Source organism: Gymnoscopelus braueri (assembly GCF_963280865.1).
Source record: "Gymnoscopelus braueri genome assembly, chromosome: 24".
NCBI classification, from domain to species: domain Eukaryota; kingdom Metazoa; phylum Chordata; class Actinopteri; order Myctophiformes; family Myctophidae; genus Gymnoscopelus; species Gymnoscopelus braueri.
In genome coordinates, this window is record NC_137626.1 from 14,921,892 (window position 1) to 14,941,306 (window position 19,415).

A 19,415-nucleotide genomic window follows, 5' to 3' on the forward strand; every position below is an offset into this window, starting at 1 on the left:
TCCTTCATTCTGATTAACCACCCAATCGATCAGGTGGATTGACATGGTAAAATGCTTGATAAGCTCATCTAAGACCACATGTACATAATCATTATCACTGTGCCAATGTTTTATGTGCATTATTCACTGTGCCGTTCCATTTATGTTTTATCATTCAAGACTTTGCTTTTCATATGGCAAGGTAAGAGGAACGCTCCTTTTTGTCCTGCGTGTGCAAGGTTTTACATTACATTACATTACATTACAGTCATTTAGCAGACGCTTTTATCCAAAGCGACTTACAATAAGTGTATTCAACATAGGTAGGGAACGAAAACTACTAATCACCAGAAGTCTTTAGTGCATTTTCTGCAAAAACAAGCAACCAAGAGTATACCTAGCGCTAAGGTAAAAGTGCAATATATCAGCTACCTATTTCCTTAAACAGATGAGACAAAATAGCTAAATCAAATGAGCATGAGCTAAAACAAATAAGTGTATCGACTAAACAAGATCCAATAAACAATACAACAATAGAAAACAAGCGTTCGTACAACTAGTTAACAACAAGTAGGCCAGGCAGAGAGGAAGGGTAGTGTTTCCTGAAGAGGTGGGTTTTCAGCCTGCGGCGAAATATGGGCAGTGACTCTGCTGTCCTAACATCAGTGGGAAGTTCATTCCACCACTGTGGGGCCAGAACAGAAAAGAGTCGTGACCGTGTGGATCGGCCAGAAGGACCCTTGAGTGACGAGGCAATCAGTCGCCCCGAGGTGGCAGACCGAAGTGGTCGGGCAGGGGTGTAGGCATCGACCATAGCCCGGAGGTAAGAAGGAGCTGTTCCTTTCACTGCCCTATAGGCTAGCACCAGGGTTTTGAACTGGATGCGAGCCGCTACGGGGAGCCAGTGTAGAGAACGGAGAAGGATGGTTGTGTGGGAGAACTTGGGGCGGTTGAACACCAGACGAGCCGCAGCTTTCTGAACAAGCTCCAGAGGTCTGATGGCAGATGCCGGAGCACCAGCAAGGAGGGAGTTGCAGTAGTCCAGGCGGGAGATGACAAGAGCCTGGATGAGCACCTGGGCTGCCTTCTCCGTGAGGAAGGGGCGAATCCTCCTGATGTTGTAGAGGAGGAATCTGCAGGACCTTGTCACTGATGCGATGTGTGCCGAGAACGTCAGTTGATCGTCCAGGGTCACACCCAGATTCTTCGCAGTCCGAGTTGAGGTCACCACAGCATTATCAATGGTGATGGCCATGTCTCGGTGCGGACAGCCCTTCCCCGGGAGGAACATCAGCTCGGTCTTGTCCAGGTACAAATCACTAAACTAGGCAGATGGGTTAGGGTGTGATGATAGATGGGTTAGGTGTACTCTGTGCCTTCCACAGCACCTTCCTGCTTTGTGCCTTTGTGCTGGCAGTTAGGGACTACTTTCTTGCAGAAATTATTGTTGCAGTGAAATTGTCATTATTATTGGTAACCCTTTTAGAAAATCAATAATCCATACGAGGCCGTGGTTTACTGTGATTTTACAGCGGCGATTTGGCGAAGAGGGTTGGAAGAGGCTTTCTACATGTCTCTTATGGCTTTAATATGTTTAGATTGGTCGAGAATGATTGTGCTTAATATTGCATTAGCCGAGGTGTTTGGGTGGCAAAGTCCTTGCCCACCACCACGGAGGTTGTGGGTTCGAATCCACCGTGGTGCATCCGGCTTTGTCGAGCGTCTATGCGAACACAATTGGCTCGTGTTCGGGAGGGAAGCCGGGCGGGGAGGGTGATATTGGTCATTGCACGTACTCCTACGGAATACGCGCAGGTATTCCTGGGGGAATACCTGTCAGCAGGGAGTGTTGGGCGGGAGGAGTAGGACGAGTAGGCCTAGGACTCCTCACTGGCAGGTGAGTCAGTAGGATACATCAGCAGTGACAACACACAAATTAATTGGCATAACGACTAAATTGGGGAGAAAAAGGGGGTAAAAAATTATTGGCTACTCTAAATATAAACATACATTACACTGTGCCTGTCAGCAATAAAACAGAGGCTACAGTTACTCATCACCACATACAGTACTATTATGAATCAAAACGGATGCATGATCATGATTAATTCTTACTCCATCATAGGCCAATCTACAAACTCACAATGAATTGTAGATTTTTAGCGAGTGACACCGTAAAGCATAAATCAGGCTTATAAAGGTCATACATACCCTGGTCCTCAGGTGTAGGCGGTAACACAGCTAGATCGGGTAGATGGCAGGACACCTGGCCTGATTCTGTCATTTTGCCGACGCTTCTGAAGAAGCTGAAGACACAGCACAGACTGTCTGTTAGTGCAATGGATGGGAGGGAGCGGATGTTGATCTGAACCTGAAAGACAAAAAGGGCAATGGGAGACATTAAGGATGCTAGGGCTTTTAAATTATAACCACGCACTGATATTGATCTGTTTTCTCAATTTCTCTATTTTTATCCTCATTGTTGTTGATTAACTATGAATGTTGACCCTATAGGCTGATCAAAATTACTTCGACAATTGTAACATTGAAACCATTGATTGTCCATTTCTATATTGTCTCTGTTGGGTGGAAACCTCATATGTCCAAAACTGTAACTTTTCAGGATACAAAATAGCAAAAAGAACAGATCTACAAGCTGAAAACGTGGCGCGAAAGCTTGTGGATCTGCTACTTTTGATGCTTTTTGTGTGACGCTGTAGTATCAAATAGGGCGTTCATTTACAAAAAAACACAAAAAGTTAAAATATGGAGATAAGAGGTTTCTGCCCGACAGCAACGACACTGTGTACTCGCCCCTATACAGTACATGCTCGAGTTCATGTTTGTACGGACCTCTGTAGGTCAAAATGTTCTAAATAAAGTAATTTTGGGAGCTTTTAAGACAGTTTGTGTGGCTATTTTTCCTTCAGCTTTACGTGTACTGTTTTTTATCCAGCACCCGTCTGTGCTGAGGATTTATTTTTGGATGTGCGTGCACTTCTTGGGCGGCATTTCAATTATCTCTGTACTTGATCTTGGCTGATTATTTCAATATCTCACTTTGCCAACGGCAAGTCGAGCAGAGGAGACGCAAGGTTGAGAACACGATAGATACAACGCGCCTCATAAGGGTTGAGCTAAATGTAGCTTTAGAAAGACAAGGACAGATAGTTATGATGGGAACATTTATTAGCATAAGTCAGAGAGGAGAATGGGTGGCCCGGTAGCTCAACTGGTTGAGTGTGTACATGTCAAGGTCCAAGTCCTTGCAGGCCCGGATTCAAATCCGACCCGAGGCCATTCGCTGCATGTTCCCTCTCTCTCTGCTGCCTTTCTTGTCCCTCTACTCAGTAACTATTGTTGACTTTGTTGTTTTCCACAGAAGCATTCTGAGTAAGTGAGTGAGCGAGCGAGTGATTGATGCAGTATTGATGCACGTGAAGTGCGCCAATGGCGGCAACTGGAAGCGTCGTGCTACCCGCACACTGAAGGGACAACACACACACACACACACACACACATACACACACACACACACAACGGGGTGGGACGTCGACGCAGTGTGGGGTTTGTACGTAGACAATAATGGCTGTGGTGGAACACACGCCGTTCGGCAGCCTGTGCGTATTAAGTGATCATTATTTATAATTATAAAATATGTATTATCTTTGATTTGGGAGCATCAATGAATTCCATCTTGCCATAATTCATATGAACTTGGGCACATGACATTTCTGTGAGAGTCAGTGCGAGCATTTTTAAATTGGGATGGTGTGGCTGGCATTCCACTGATATCATAATATATTAGTTGGGTCTTCTAGGCTGGGTCTTCTTACAGGAGAGGTTCGGAATCTCTCTTTTCCAGGTATTTCGCCCGGGTGGGCGTGGTTTTGAGGTTAGGTCAAGGCAGTGGTTCCCAAACAGTGGGTCGTGGACCAATTTGTATGGGTCTCGACTCACAAATAACTTCTTATTTAAAAAGACCCGGGAAGCCATAAAATTTCTCTTTTGGGTCACGACCAAAAAGGTTTGGGAATAACTGGGTTAAGGCATATAACCACGCCCACCTGGGCGAAACACCAAAGGAAGAGGAAGTCCAAGGAGAGGTTGGAGGGAGGAGATGAACTCACCTGCCCGGTCTTCTTACAGGACAGGTTGGAGGGATGAAAGGAGACGATCTTCACACACTTCCGCCTCAGGCTCCACAGCCACACGTTCTTCTCCTCCGCCCGCCGGCACTCCGACCTCCTGGTGCACCTGGAAGAAGGCAGAGAGGCCTCAGGCATCTAATGCACGGACTTACAGACCTTTTCTATAGGTTCAGGCCAGGGCCCACTTGAAAATCTCAAAGGCGTTCGCAGACCACCCATCTGACCACATTGCACTTGCACAGGGGCCCTGGAGCCAAGGGGGCCCTGGTACAGCCACCTGAAAATCAACATTTCTTTTAGTCAGTCGGAGACCCCTCGGTCCATTTCATCTACTTCCACTAGGCAGATTTCAAAGTAAAACGGCATGTGGGCCTCGTGGTAGCGTTTTCTTGCCGTCAGTCGATGCTTCATATCCATATGAATCAAACCGCCAGGCTCATTTGTTTATTTTTGGAACAGTTCTTATAATATTTAAGGTTTCATGGCTGGTTTTACAAAACATTTAACGTGACCCGGGTAGGTGCGTAAATTACGCACCTACCCGGCACATCTAACTGGCAAAAACCCTCTCGCCCTTTAATTGGAGACCAGGTATACTGGACTGGGTGTGTAAACAGACACGACTTGGCAAAATAAAATGCCATAAAAGCCAGTGTTGTTGTTGTTATGGTGGGCTGGGCATCTTTATGGGACCCACATTCGAGTCCTTTCTGGGTGGCTGTATCGACTCAACCGTTGCGTGTCAAACTCGTGACCCCATCAACATTATTAAAGGTTCTATGACATTCATTTTTGCTTTTTTTATTTTTTATGTTTTTTTGGGGGTTTTATGACCTCAATTACACCCAAAACATCTGAACTTTGAACATTCAGTGGATTTTCTGTGGTCTGGGATTTTCTGAATAATTAGGCTGAAAAGTAATCTGAGCTTGGCCCTTCGGCAGTGAGGTCACAGCCGATTAATCCCGCCCACTCTCCTCCTCGCCCCTCCCCTCCCCTATCCTTTCCTTTGGGGGGGGGGCGGAGCAGAGGCGATGATTGACAGGCAAAATCCCTCACCAGGCAAAGATTTCTTTTTTCATTGCAGTTGAAAAGGCTTTAGAAATGTGAGAGAAAAACACGTGCCATGGATCAATGGAGTGGAATTTTTTGTTAAAACTTTCTATACACGTTTGAAGGACCATGACAAAGACCTTTAATGTGTGGTAAAACTGAACGTCATGAAACCTTTAAAGTGTACCACCCTCGAGCTAAGAGGACCATTTCTCCTCTGGGCAGGGACGGGTTATGGCTTGTGCACATTGGCTGCGGTTACATGGACATCATGTATTCATTCAGAATGAACTCCGAATAGAGATTCATAATCTGTTCCACTCACCTGTTTACATGGGACCTGAATAAAAGTATTTATCGTTTACATGACCCAAAGCATTCATTCGGAATACAACTTTTGACATGCGCAAAGTGGTTCCCGCCTACGCCCGGGCATGGACCAGGGGCCGCCCGGCTCCACTACCCGGGGCGGAGCTTCCCCTGGTGGGCATGGGAGTAGGCAATAGCCCCCTTGTGCCTCCGCGGTGGAGGTCTGTTGGTCGTAGGCAGGCCGGGAAGCAACGCACCGACTCCTGGCCAGGCATCGTTGTATGCGGTGCGAGCCCGCATTCCTTTGTTATCACTGTTTTAATGCTAAAGTAGCAGATCTACAAGTTCAGAGTCAGACCAGTTTCTTTTTTTGTATTGGTACCAGACACGGTAAAACTTAGGCTAGCCTATACTACTTGTCACATTTCTCATGTAGTCTACCTTAATTTTACTTAAACAAAAAACTTTTCAGCTGACTGAATAGATTATTTTGATTATAAGTTCCCGTTTCATGTCAAGGACAGGTAAAGATTGTTCCTCCTCAGATCCTCGATTCTCCTGGACAAGTCTGGGCTTAACCATTACAGGCTTATTAAATGACGCTATAAAATAGAATCATTCATTTTATTCCGCAGGAGCGAGCGCTTCTCAGCATCAACCGTGGCCGAATTAGAGATTTGATCTCCTGGATGCATGAGAGAGATGCTTAAAAGAGTAGTTCACCCCAAAAATTACTTATTTTCTATCAATTACACACCCCATGAAGCCTTGATTTCATGGAGATTTTTGTTTGCTTTTTTCGCATTCTCACTCACTTTGAGTCGACTCCGCCGGTCATCAAATTATTGGCTTAGGAATGCGGGTTGAAGTGGTTAAAGGAGACATGTTTGTGTGTGTGTGTGTGTGTATGTGTGCATCTATGTGTGTGTGTGTGTGTGTGTGTGTGTGTGTGTGTGCGCGCACGTGCGTGCGTGCGTGCGTGCGTGCGTGCGTGCGTGCGTGCGTGCGTGCGTGCGTGCGTGCGTGACACAATGCTGACCTGCCCTCCAGTACACACCAGCCACAGTAGGGGTCCCTCAGTGCCACACAGGACTGGCAGTCAGTCTCGAGGTGACAATTCTGCACCGGTACCTTCATAATCTACAGCCATATAGGGAAAGAAAGATCATGATTTGCTGCATTTTGTTCAAAACGGGCCACTCCTGCAAAATATTTTGATGTCAATCTTAGCCAATCAGGATGGAATACGAAAAATCAAACAGATCCGTCTTGATCGCATGACAATAGAGATCATGTGTATTGTGTACTGATTTGTGGGAAATTTGTGTGAATTTTGATAATATCTGAAGGAGTAATATCCAAAAATGTGTTTTACATAAGTCGGCCTCCTGGCGGCGCCTTTGCCTCTAGGGAGTGCACCTACAAAGTTTTACACAGATCGGTGCAATTATAGGAAATCGGCCTGTTATTGCCCCACCATGAGGCTGATTAGAACATTTTGGTTTGGGGGGACAAGGTGGCGCATAGAGGCGGCCGTCCGTTTACCTCGTCCGGTCCTTTTTGGGCCAATCGCGGCAATAGCTACCCTCCTGTCCATTTCTCCCCCCCTCCCCCCTCCCCCTCCCCCTGGCGCAGTCGGTAGCGGTGTCGCCTCACAGCTAAAAGGTCCTGGGTTCGATTCCCATCGGGGACGCTGTGGACGCTGTGGGCGTTGGGGGCGTGTTCTCTCCTCCGCGTCATCAGTGGCCATACCCCAGGTGGGGTTGGCAAAAGGGGCTTTCTGTGTGTTGTTTGCAAGGTACCCTCACAAAAAACATGCAGTAATCCTGGTCTCTATACTGCCTCCCACTGGTCAGCCGGGGCGCCTGATGTATAGGGAAAGGAATTGGTTGGAATAACGTGTTCCTTCCACGCGCTATGCCCTACGGGGGAAACTCCCCCCTGTCAGGTGATAAGGCGCGGCCTGCTCACTCCTCATGCATTGAAGGAAGCATGAGCTCAGCTCGGGGCTCTCCCCAGGCTGGCAGAGGGAGAGTAGCGCCCGGGATTACAGCTTAGGCATTGGCACTGGGTAAAAAAATTGGTGAAATTGTGCGATAAAAAATGAAAATAAATGCCTCCTGGTGGCGCTATAACAGGCCCATGTGAAATATTTGGGCCAGATGTTCTGAATTGGCATCCAGGGAGTGGGTGTACACAAACACACATGGACGGACGGACAGGGTGCAAAACATAGTCTCGGCCATGCCTTTTGGCCTGGCGGAGACAATAAGCAACCTTAGCATCAAAGGGCCACGTTAGAGCTGCATTAAATAGGAGCCACTTGCAATAGGAAGTAATACTCCACGCTTTGTTCTTGGCATAGACCAGTGGGAAGCCTAAGACCAATGGCAGCTTTTAAATGGGAGAGGTAACCTGATCTGATCACCCACTGTAGTTGAATATACAATCAATGAACATTTTTAACTAAAATCTTTGCTTCTGGGGGGTCCCTGGAACAAAGTTTTTTGAGATGGGGGTCGGCAGCCAAATACATATAATGTTGGGGGTCCTTGACATGAAAAGGTCTGAGCAACACTGATATTATAGCAACATACAGTAAGCTTTTCAGAAAACTGTTAGGATTTAGAAGACATTTGTAGAGTTGGCCTCAGGTCTTAACGGGTTAAGTATACTACGTAGGTTCCACTGATCCATTTGTGGTCAAGGACCACAATGGAAACAAGCCACCTGGGGCTTTTTGTGTTATCCTTTTAGCATACCCTTTGACTGTACTACCTGTACTATTAATAAGCATGTAAATAAAGTATTCAATCAATCAATCAATCAAAAAAAGCCATAAACCAATCAATTGATTGAACGTTAAAATAAACATGCTCTGAAAATGCACGTGGACCACCCACCTGACCACTTACAGTAATTGGTTGCCAACAAATGAACTGAATATTTACAGTCAATCTGCATTTAACACATTGCGTGCCAATCGCGTAGATCTACGCAAACCTAAATAATTGCGCAGCGTGCCAGTCGCGTAGATCTACGCGAAATGGTCACATTTCATTGTAGGCCTTTCTCGCAGTGACACATTTCATTGTAGCACACCCGGATATGGAAATATCCGTATCCGGAGATTTTCGTTCCCACCCGCCGTCGCTCTAAATCTTCCCCTAAACCGGCATTATCTCAGAGTTTTTTTCTGCTGAACGCTGTTTAACATAAACTGCGACTACTGCAAAATGGAATGTCGCCGATCGAAACGGTCTTCTCTGGGCAACTCACACAGCTACCCTGTGTGTCTACAAACAGTTTAACGCGCAATCTTAAGGTATTTAGCGAGGTCTGTGGCGACGTGAAAAACAAACAAAAAAACAACAATAAATCGCTGGCACTGGTGAGTACATTATAATATTAAACTCTGGCGTGGAATGTGTTAATTGAATACCAACAGTGGTGGGAAAAGTACTCAAATTCTTTACTTATGTAAAAGTACCAATACTACAATATAGAAATACAAGTAAAAGTCCAGAATTCAAAATTTACTTGAGTAAAAGTACAAAAGTATTGGCATCAAAATGTACTTAAAGTACCAAAAGTAAAAGTACAAACATATTTGAAAATAGCAGATCTACAAGCTCACAACGCGTCGCGATGCGTCGTTTGTATTTTCAAATAGCCTATGTATAAAATAGGGCTGAAGTGGTACAGTAAATGTATGTTTCATAATATCATAATTTATATCTAAAGTAACTAGTAACTAAAGTTTTCAAATACTTGTAGTGGAGTAAAAGTAAAATATTTATTTGCCACTGAGATGTAGTGGAGTAGAAGTATTTGAAATTGGAAATACTCAAGTAAAGTACAATTACCTCAAAATTGTACTTAAGTACTGTAAATGTACTTAGTTACTTTCCACCACTGAATACCAACTCTTCTTTTTTCATTTTCTACAGACAGTGGGCGATGTTTCACAAGCAGCTAGCATAATGTGTGTTGGTGTTAATGGACAGGCAGCATAAATCTCACGCTGTGAATTCCATTTGAATGAAAGCCAAAAGTCAGTGTGAGATGTGTTTCAGAGGGCACCGCGGGCAGACGCATACCTTCTTCCTTCCGGTGATATAGACGTGGCTGTGGCTGAGGTCAAAGAAAAGGTTCCTGTTGACGTTCTCCCTCATTAGGTCTCTGGAAGTGATGTTGCCGTACACGTGTGGGTTGCCAACCGTCAGGTGGACCTAGTGGGGAGAAATCAAAGATCACACAGTCAGGTGTAGGGTCTAGAGCAGGACTTTTCAATTGACCACCACCCTGACTAAGAATCAACCTGGGGACCACTGTTGTGTTGGGTGGGGATATGGGTTGTTGTTGTTGGTGTTGGTGTTGTTGTTGTTGTTTTTTGGTTGAGTTTTACATACTCTTTTTACTGTCTTTTTGTGTTCTTGGCAATATACTGTTGGACAGGGACAGAGACATGCAGATGCAAAAGGTGAAAGTAACACAAAAAAAACACTTAATTGCTTTTGCTGTACGCTCTGAGAATTCTGCCAGAACACTCCAGAACTTCACAAGGGGTTGTGCATACATGTACCTCTATTTTAATGAGGTGATTCTGTACTAGTTAAGCTTGAAGTCATTTTGGAAGTGAAACACAAGCCTCCTCCAATTGCCACTGATAATGTATGTAATTCCATTGTCCTCATATCACACAAACACCAACAGTTGTGGTCTGAGTTTCTTCAAAATAATTATGATAAAATAAAATAATGGAAACAAACTAAACAAAAAAAAAACACTTCACTTTCCTACATTACTGAATGCTGTAATGTAGATGTCCATTTTTGACAACTAAGTAGGATTTAAGTGGTTAAACAAGGACTCACTAAATGTTTTCCAAGAACTCATCAGAATAAAGTACAGTAAAGTTTAATTGAGTGAGTGCCCGGGCCCCCATCTCTCTCCCCTGTTCTCTGTCCATCTCCACTGCACACTATAAATAAAGGCAGAGAAGCCCCCAAAAATGTATTTTTAAAACAAATTTGAGTGCAGTAAATGCACATTGCAGTGAGGATAGCAGAGTAGAGTGGATCAGACGAGAGTAGTTTTCAACAACAAGGGCAATAGATGTGTGCATGGTTGAGCCACCATGCTTGGACATAAATTAACATCATTATCATCATCTTATGTCATCTAGGAAACCATTAAGACCGGGAACGCATCTGTGTCATTTCAGATTTCTTTGGCTATTCAAAAATAGCAGATCTACAAGCTCATAGCGCGGCACCAAGTGCCTATGAGCTTATAAATCTGCTATTTGCCCTTCATGCCAGTGTGCCCACCTTTTTTTATTTACAATTTCATGGCTTAATGTTGCAGCAGACAACAACATTAACTACTTGTCCTGAACATTGCCCCATTGCTCATTGCTGCAAAGGATTTCTCTTTGACTGCTATAACGCTGATGATGTATAGATGTATATATCTTATCACATATGTGTTGCTAAATTATGCGGGATGTTGATTTATGCAGCGATTAACACAGGCACCAATATAAGAATGAGTGGCTGTATGTACATAAATCAAGGCTGTACACACGTTTCATGAATCAGACGATGGTCTTTACTTAGGAGCAGCAGGACTACACTTAAAGTGTTTGGTGAATGAGGCCCAATGTATTAATAGTTTACCTTGACCTCCATCTGACCACCAAATTGTACCATATGCCAAAAAAAAAAAACCTAATGAAGTTAGGTTTGTGATTTGATGATGAAACAGTGTGGCATGCATACACAGAGGAGAGGAGAGGAGAGGAGAGGAGAGGAGAGGAGAGGAGAGGAGAGGAGAGGAGAGGAGAACCTTGAAGACATTTCCCTGGCTGTTTCCCAGGAATGCGATGGTGTGATCAGTCTCCACGGCGACGGCTACAGCTGTCAGCAGGCCCTTAATGGTCACCACTGCCTCCGCTGTCAGTGCAAAGTCTGGCTTGCTGGCCAGCGGGGAGTCCAAGAACTCTATACCACATTTATAGGTGTTCACCATGTCCTTCTATGAAGAGGAACAGGAAGGAAACATGGAAGATGTGTGTGTGAGTGTGAGAGAGAGAGAAAGAGAGAGAGAGAGAGAGAGTATGGGGGTAAGCAACAGTGATATGTCTTTGCATTATTGACCAAACAGAGGGGAATTCCTGAAAAACTCAAATGCACTCTCTCTCTCTTTTATGTCAGATTATCATTTGAATTAAAGTAAAAATCGAGGGAACCGTACATCAAGTCGGGATTCGCAGAACTGGTCCGTCTCGGAGGAGTAGGGATTGGCCACGGCGAGTTTGCCAGAGATTTGCCCCGAGTCACTGTAACAGGCTCTGATGATGTCCCCCAGGCGCTCGTTGATGGCGTTGAGCGGGTACATGCAGAGGGCCGAGTCGCCGCCGTACTCGTCAGAACTCGCCACCACGAACAGCACCTTGTCAAAGTGCATGACCGTGCCGTACGCGGTCGACTCGGTCATGGTGCGCGCCAGCTCTTTGCCTGCCGAGCCCACGAACGCCGCCTGCACCTTGTTGTAGCGGTTGTTCCCGCCGCACTTAAGCTGCAGCTCCGTGTGGGAGAAGTAATCAGGGTCGCCCTCACAGAGCCGGGAAACAAAGGTGAGGTTCTTGTTGTCCGAGCCGTCGAGCGTCCGTGAAAACAGGAAGTAGACGAAGCCTCCCTCCGTGAAGGCGTGGCGGAAGTCGTGCAGGTACTTTGGATCGAACGGCGCCGTCTGCACCTTGGACGCCTCGACGACGCTGTCAAACACCATCCAGTCGCGGTAGTCCTGGAGGATGCGCGTGCTGATGAGCTTGGTGCTGTCCCGGCTGCCGTAGCCCTTCCCCACCATGAACACGTTGAGGAGGGGGCCGTGTCCGTACCTGTCCTTAAACGTGGACATAACTCCCACCACATTCACGCTGTCCTCGATGCTGGCCACCCACGTTTTCTCCCCCTTCCTGTCCGAGTAGTACAGCTGCTGCTCCACGTCGGTCAGGTTGAGCAGCGAGCAGAGGCCGCGGTATCGGCTCCCGCAGACGATGAGCGAGCCGTTGCTCGGGTGCACCAGCAGGAGCTTGTTGTGGTTGTCCATGAGCCACGTGTCACGGCAATACAGGCCGCCCAGGGGCGGCGTGCAGAACCTGGAGTCCATCCTGGGCCCCGTCTCGGCCAACGCCTCCCGGCGGAGTGACGGCCCGAGCTGGTGGACGCCGTTGACCGCCCCCAGGTAGATCCGGCCGGTCTCCGGGTCCTGGACCACGTTGTTGATGGGCGTGGCGGAGGCGAACTCCGCGACGCGGGCGTGCATGGCGCTCTCCTCCTGGCCTCGCGAGGCAGACAGACAGACGAGGAGGAGGAGGTGCAGGGAGACCCAGCTGGCCATCTCTATAGGGAGGAGAGAGAAGGAAGGGAGAGCGGGATTGTATTATATTAAAGTCAAGATTAAATAAAAAATCACTTTTTTAATCCTTCAGATCACTTCCCGGTCATACTGTGCAGTATGCAACTATTTAATGACATAGAGTATGCCATTTTTGTTTTTACAAAATAATCTATTTCTTTTTATTATATCAAAAGTTTTCTTCCTGTAAAAGCTTGAATCAACCAATTCCAACCAATCAGATCATGACATTGACATTTTTCCAACAGTCAATCAAATTGTTATGTCCTGTCTACCATCCTGTTTCACAAGACATGCCGTTTCAACTGTAATGTAATCATTGAACCCTACTGTATAAAGCGTGTATCTACTATACTATTTGAATACTTGTGAAATGGGACATTCTGCATGATGAGTACTTTTACTTTGGTTCTTTAAGTACATTTTGATGCCAATACTTTTGTACTCTTACTCAAGTACATTTTGAATTCCAGACTTTTACTTGTAACAGAGTATTTCTACATTGCAGTAGTGATACTTTTACTTAAGTAAAAAATGTGAGTAGGCCTACTTCTTCCATCACTGCTGACAGCACAATGCCTCCGTCCAACTGTCAACCTCCCGGTGCGTCCCAGATATATTGTTATATAAATATATATTGTATATATATATATGTATTGTTCTACTTACTACGTGAAAGAATGAAAGCGAAAGGAGAAGACACTGGAATGATGCATCCTGGCAAAGGCGTTGCTCGATCGCCGAACAGAACTGATACAAGCCCATCAACTACAACATGTGTGTAGGCCCATGCTTAATAATAATGATAATAATAATAGTTTGTTGATCTACAAGCTCACAATGTGAGCTTGTAGATCGGCTATTTTCAAATGGCCGGAATGTGTAGGGCTTAAAGTGGTTAAAGTGTGTTTTGTTTTGTAATTTACATTTCCTCAAGTACTACACTTTTGAGGTATTTGTACTTTACTCGAATATTTCAATACTTTTACTTTTACTCCACTACAATTATTTTAAAACTTTAGTTAGCAGTTACTTTGTAGATTTTGATTATTATTACAAAACATAGAGTAACCACTTCAGCCCTACATCAGCCATTTGACAATAGCCAATGATGATCTACAAGCTCACAATGCATTGCATGAGCTTGTAGATCTGCTATTTTCAAAATATTTGTATACATTTGAAAACTTGAAATGGGGCATTTTGTATAATGAGTACTTTTACTTTTTGTACTTTAAGTACATGTTTACATTTCTGCAAATGCTTTTATACTTTTACTCATAGTGCATTTTGAATTCCAGACTTTAACTTGTAACAGAGTATTTCTACATTGCAGTATTGATACTTTTACTTGAGTAAAACATTTGAGTACTAGTGTGGTGTTACTGTTGTTTTATGGTCGTTTAATTAATTAATTAATTTTAAAAAAAAACGCATTGTGCACCCCACAGATTCTGATCTGCCCCGTCAACATTATAAAGCAGCCTACACGAGAGAGAGAGAGAGAGAGAGAGAGAGAGAGAGAGAGAGAGCCACAGCCACACAGAGACACGAGTATTCCGTAACTCACCTTGGAGGAAAGACAAGAGTTGAACAGTAGTTGCTCACAGTCGTCCCGGTATGAAATAGAAGATAATAAGTCCATAAACAAGTTCACACGTGTTCACACACATCAGTCCTCAGATGATTGGGGCAGAAAAGGCACTAAATCCGTAGAAAACAAGCTGACTGTCTGGTGGTTGAGCGGCTACAGACAGACAGACAGACACACTGCATACCGCGTTAGAAGGAGTTCTCCTTAAAGGGATAGTTCACCTTTTCTGTCGATTAGTCACCCCATGGAGACTTGAATTTGAATTCATGGATATTTTTTTTTGTTCTTGTTGGCAACAAGAACAAAAAAAAATATCCATGAAGAACAAGTTGTTGCATTCCTAAACCAATAATTTGATGACCACTGATGGTAGGCATGTAGTCTCGCGTGGCCAGACTGTTGCCTCCCACAATTTTCAAATGTTTCCGGTCGGCGGTCATAGATTGTGGAATAGTTGTCTGACTACGCGAGACTAGTAGGCATGGAGACACAAAGGAGACTCTTTGTGTCTCCTACCGGAACCGCTGCCCGCCGGTCATCAAATTATTGGCTATTAAGGAATGTGACAAGAACTAAAAAATATCCATGAATTCAAGTCTCCATGAGGTGACTAATCAATAGGAAAAAAAAGTCATGCTGGGGGTGAATTATCCCTTTAACACTATGGGGATAGTAGACTGTACATATCCCAGGAATTTACGATCCCCACATTTTTCACAGATTTTGCTGCTTTTTTATAGCAATAATACGCAATAATTATAGGAAGGCCTTGATGAATAAGATGATGATTCTATGATGGGCTTGTTTGTCACAATGTGTCAGAGTGCAATCAGTGCATTGCTGGTTCATAATAGGCTGTTAAAATAAGTTATAAGAATGGAAGTGATACCCATTTCAACCCCAAGACTTTAAGCTTCTCTCCAGGAATGACTATAGATGTGTTTGTTTGTTTGTTTGTCATGTTTATTTCGAATATGTTTATTTCAAATCACAACAATGAGAATCAGATTAAAATATAGCAAAAAAGAAACAAAAGGAGAAGAAAAAAAAAAGATAGAGAAAGTAATCAAAACATATCCGAAAAGGAGTAAGAAGTAAAACACTTATAAACTCCCACCCCTTTTATACCTTTGAGTTAAATAATTACTTACTCGCTGAATTCTGTGCCTAACATTATAGATGGGTTTCCCGTTTGTAAACATTAGAGGATGATGCGCGCGCAGTGGAGGGAAGAGCCTGTAGAGGGCGCTATTACCCGCAGCATCTCTGGCCATTGTACGTTGATAAAATAAATGGTCTTCACCGGGTTTAATGAAAGTAGATTAAATGATGCAGTTTGTAATATCTTCTTTACTCAATAAAAATGATTTGTCGGAAGTTGGATCTGTCTGTATATAATAGCAGCATTATGCCTATTATGCCTATAATAGCAGCATTATGCCTATCTAAATCCCGAAAATAACAATAGAGTGAATGGCACTTCCGGGTCGTTCTACCTCCCGCATGCGCAGATTGCACTCTCTGCTCTGTGATGACGTCGCGCGGAAACCCATCTATACTACTTATAAAAAAATATATATACTCATCAATGATATATCAAAATATATATCCTGTATAAATATATATATAATTATATACACATATACATCCATATCATAAATACAAAATACAAAATACTACAATACTACCCTATATTCTATGTATAGTACATACTATATAATAAATAATACATACAAATACAGCAAATAACCCTACTATCCATTCCCGTCCTCCCTGTAACTTGTGAAAACCAAACCCTTGTACATTGCTTTAAAAGTATTGATGTTTGGACATTGCTTTAGTACCTCACTCAAACTGTTCCATATATTTACACCTGTAATTGATACGCAAAAACTTTTCATGGTGGTATGTCTGTTTAATGTTTTAAAATTGAATTCTCCCCTCAAGTTATAACCCCCCTCACGATCCTGAAACAAATTTTGGATGTTTACTGGTTCTTAGCCTTGTACATTATTATTGCTGTTTGATATGATACTATGTCGGTAAATTTTAATACATTTGACTGTAAAAATAGTGAATTAGTATGCTCCAGGTAGCCGACCTTGTGAATGGTCCTTATTGCTCTCTTTTGGAGAATGATTAGTGACTGTAATGAATTTTTATAATTATTACCCCAAACTTCAGCGCAATAATGTAAGTAAGGCATGACTAGGGAACAGTAGAGAGTGTGGAGTGACTTGTGATCCAGAACCTGCTTTGCTTTATTTATGACTGCTATACTTCTAGCTACTTTGTACTTTACATGTGTAATATGTGGTTTCCAGCTAAGCCTGTCATCTAGTGTCACACCTAGGAATTTGTTTTCGTGCACCCTATCAATAGCAACCCCATCTATTTCTATCTGTACCTGTATTCCAATCAAACCATGTGTGATGATGACAAATCCATCCAATCCAATCATAGCTGGTCTAAAGCATTCCTGAGAACCAGTGGTGCAAAATAACTAAGTACATTTACTCAAGTAGCCTACTGTACTTAAGTAGTACAATTTTGAGATATTCTTTGCTTTACTGGAGTATTTCCAATTTTCAGTACTTTTTTCTACTCCATTACATCTCAGGGGCAAATATTGTACTTTTAGGGTGCGGTCAGACCAAAATATGGTTGCCCGCTGTTAAATTCAGGTTGTGCGTGGCCGACAGTTTTTTGCAGCCAGCGCATTCTAAAAAACGGAGTAGCGTGCAGAGCATTCTGTCCCAATAACCAGTGACGCACCTGTCACTCACTTTCAGGAACCTCCCCTGTAACAGCTACTTGTAACCAGTTGCTCTATCGCAAGCACCATGTCGCTTCCTGAGTCTTGGGATGTTCTGCCTTCGACTCACCCGATTGGACAGAGGGGGAAATCAGCATAGAGCGCATAAACGCAAGGTGTGCACAACACACAGAAAGATGCACAAGACCATCAATCCATGCGATTCTCATTGAAAAAGCATTGGCAGATTCCGTTCAAGGGCCCAGCATCCGCTTCGGAAATTCAGTCTATATAGGAAGTGACAGTTCATATGAATGGCCTGCAGTTTCGCGGTTTTACCCCTGCTGGTGTCAGAATAGACTGCCCCAACGCTCCTGATTTCGTGTATAGAGGGGCGGGTGTATAGAGCCGGCGAGAGACTGCGCCTGATCCCATTGGTTCACCGATCTGTCCGTCAACCCCCGCCCCGTTAACACAACATTACGAGCGACGCCCACTGCACTCTGGTTGGTTGGGAAGTGAAACACTTCCTCATACCGAGTACACCGACGGGCTGGGCCAGGCTTTTATTTTTTAGCAAAACGAAACAATAAAAGCCTGGAGATCGAGGCTAGTGTCAGAAGAAATAACTCTCAATGCAAGTGGGTGGGTTTTTGCCGAACTTTCGACTTGATTTTATTACCTTAATAAACATTGTCATATACTTCCAGTCGCTAGTTTTAAGTCTTCTTTCAATCACCATGATATGCGTTTTGGTAAATTATGGTCCCATTTATTTTAAAATTGGTGATAAAGTAGGGTATGCTCTAGGATGGGCGTGGCTACGTTGTGATGCTTTGATTGACAAGCTACACAACCAATAGCATTCATTCCCCACCCCCGCTCTGGTCCCTCCCAACCAATAGCATTCATTTTCGGTTGCTTAGGATATGAAGCGATATGACGCGATATAGGGTGCGTTCGGAAATACAGCACTGAGCACACTGGCCAATACAAACTAATAGGCGAGTGCGCTCCGGTGCGCAATTTCCGAATGCACCCATAGAAAGATGGCTTTCTATGGGTGAAAGAAAAATAGGCTTCATTTACAATCTGTAGAGTCTATGGGCAAAATAACAAAATTGCGGTGTGACTGCGCCATTACTCCACTACAATTAATTAAAAACTTTAGTTACTAGTTACTTTGTAGATTCTGATTTTTATTACATAACATAAATTAACCACTTCAGCCCATTTAGGCTACATTTCGGCCATTTGAAAATATCCGATCTACAAGCTCACAAGCTTGTAGATCTGCTATTTTCAAAAGATGTTTTATACATTTGAAAACTTGTGAAATGGGATATTCTGCATAATGAGTACTTTCTACTTTTGGTACTTTAAGTACAGTACACTTTACTTTTACTCAAGTAAATTTTGAATTCCGGACTTTTATACTTGTAACAGAGTATTTCTACATTGCAGGATTGATACTTTTACTTAAGTGCAAAATGTGAGTACTTTTTCCACCACTGCTGAGAACCCAATGTGTTGAGAAGAATCAGCGTTGTTCAACTTACTTGCGACTTTTTTGGTCGGACCTTTTAGACAAAAGTATTATAAATGTAACTGTGTTGTTTTACATTCTTTTGCCTAATAAAAATTTCAATCAAAAATCAATCATGCAGCAGCATATTGGACTGACTGGGGGGCTTTGAATATATCAGTCATTTTGTAAAACAGCCTCCACCACAGGACAGACACACACAGGCCTTTTCTTGTCCTTTCAGCTCCACAACTCTTTTTCTTACTGGGAATGGGCTTGGGGTCCACATTTGATAAAGGGTGCGGAAAGCGAAACAAGCCATTCACATCTTGATCCTTCCAAAAAAACTTTGATTACAGATTTGGACCAATGAATCCAACTAACAGGCGCCTATCCTATGTCTGACAGCGCTGCGCCGCCGTTTTCTGCCACAGTGCCGCCTGGAGCCTGCAAAAAAAAAGAACAGACAGGCCAGGCCAATCAGACAGCAGGCCACCAGGGATTGTTCCGCCCCTCCCAACGGCCAAACCTACTAGTCTCTTATAGTTGGGTGAGTTGACTTTGTCAACTTTGAATGTTACTGAAATAATTCACAGAAATTGAACGTTGCCTTTGACATATAGG

General features: G+C 43.7%; 1 protein-coding gene across 1 annotated transcript in view; it reads right to left on the reverse strand.

Moving 5' to 3' along the window:
- The window catches only part of LOC308080135 (plexin-B2-like), a 63,054-nt gene extending 48,379 nt beyond the window's left edge, over window positions 1–14,675 (reverse strand). Inside the window, exons 1-7 of the mRNA XM_080421895.1 lie at window positions 14,488–14,675; window positions 11,751–12,901; window positions 11,343–11,531; window positions 9,593–9,724; window positions 6,532–6,632; window positions 4,110–4,236; window positions 2,191–2,350 (exon numbers count right to left, since the gene is read on the reverse strand). Of these exons, the coding sequence (XP_080278021.1) occupies window positions 2,191–2,350; window positions 4,110–4,236; window positions 6,532–6,632; window positions 9,593–9,724; window positions 11,343–11,531; window positions 11,751–12,899 (1,858 nt within the window). The 5' untranslated portion in view covers window positions 12,900–12,901; window positions 14,488–14,675. The remainder of the gene's footprint in view (window positions 1–2,190; window positions 2,351–4,109; window positions 4,237–6,531; window positions 6,633–9,592; window positions 9,725–11,342; window positions 11,532–11,750; window positions 12,902–14,487) is intronic.
- Window positions 14,676–19,415: the final 4,740 nt, after the last annotated feature.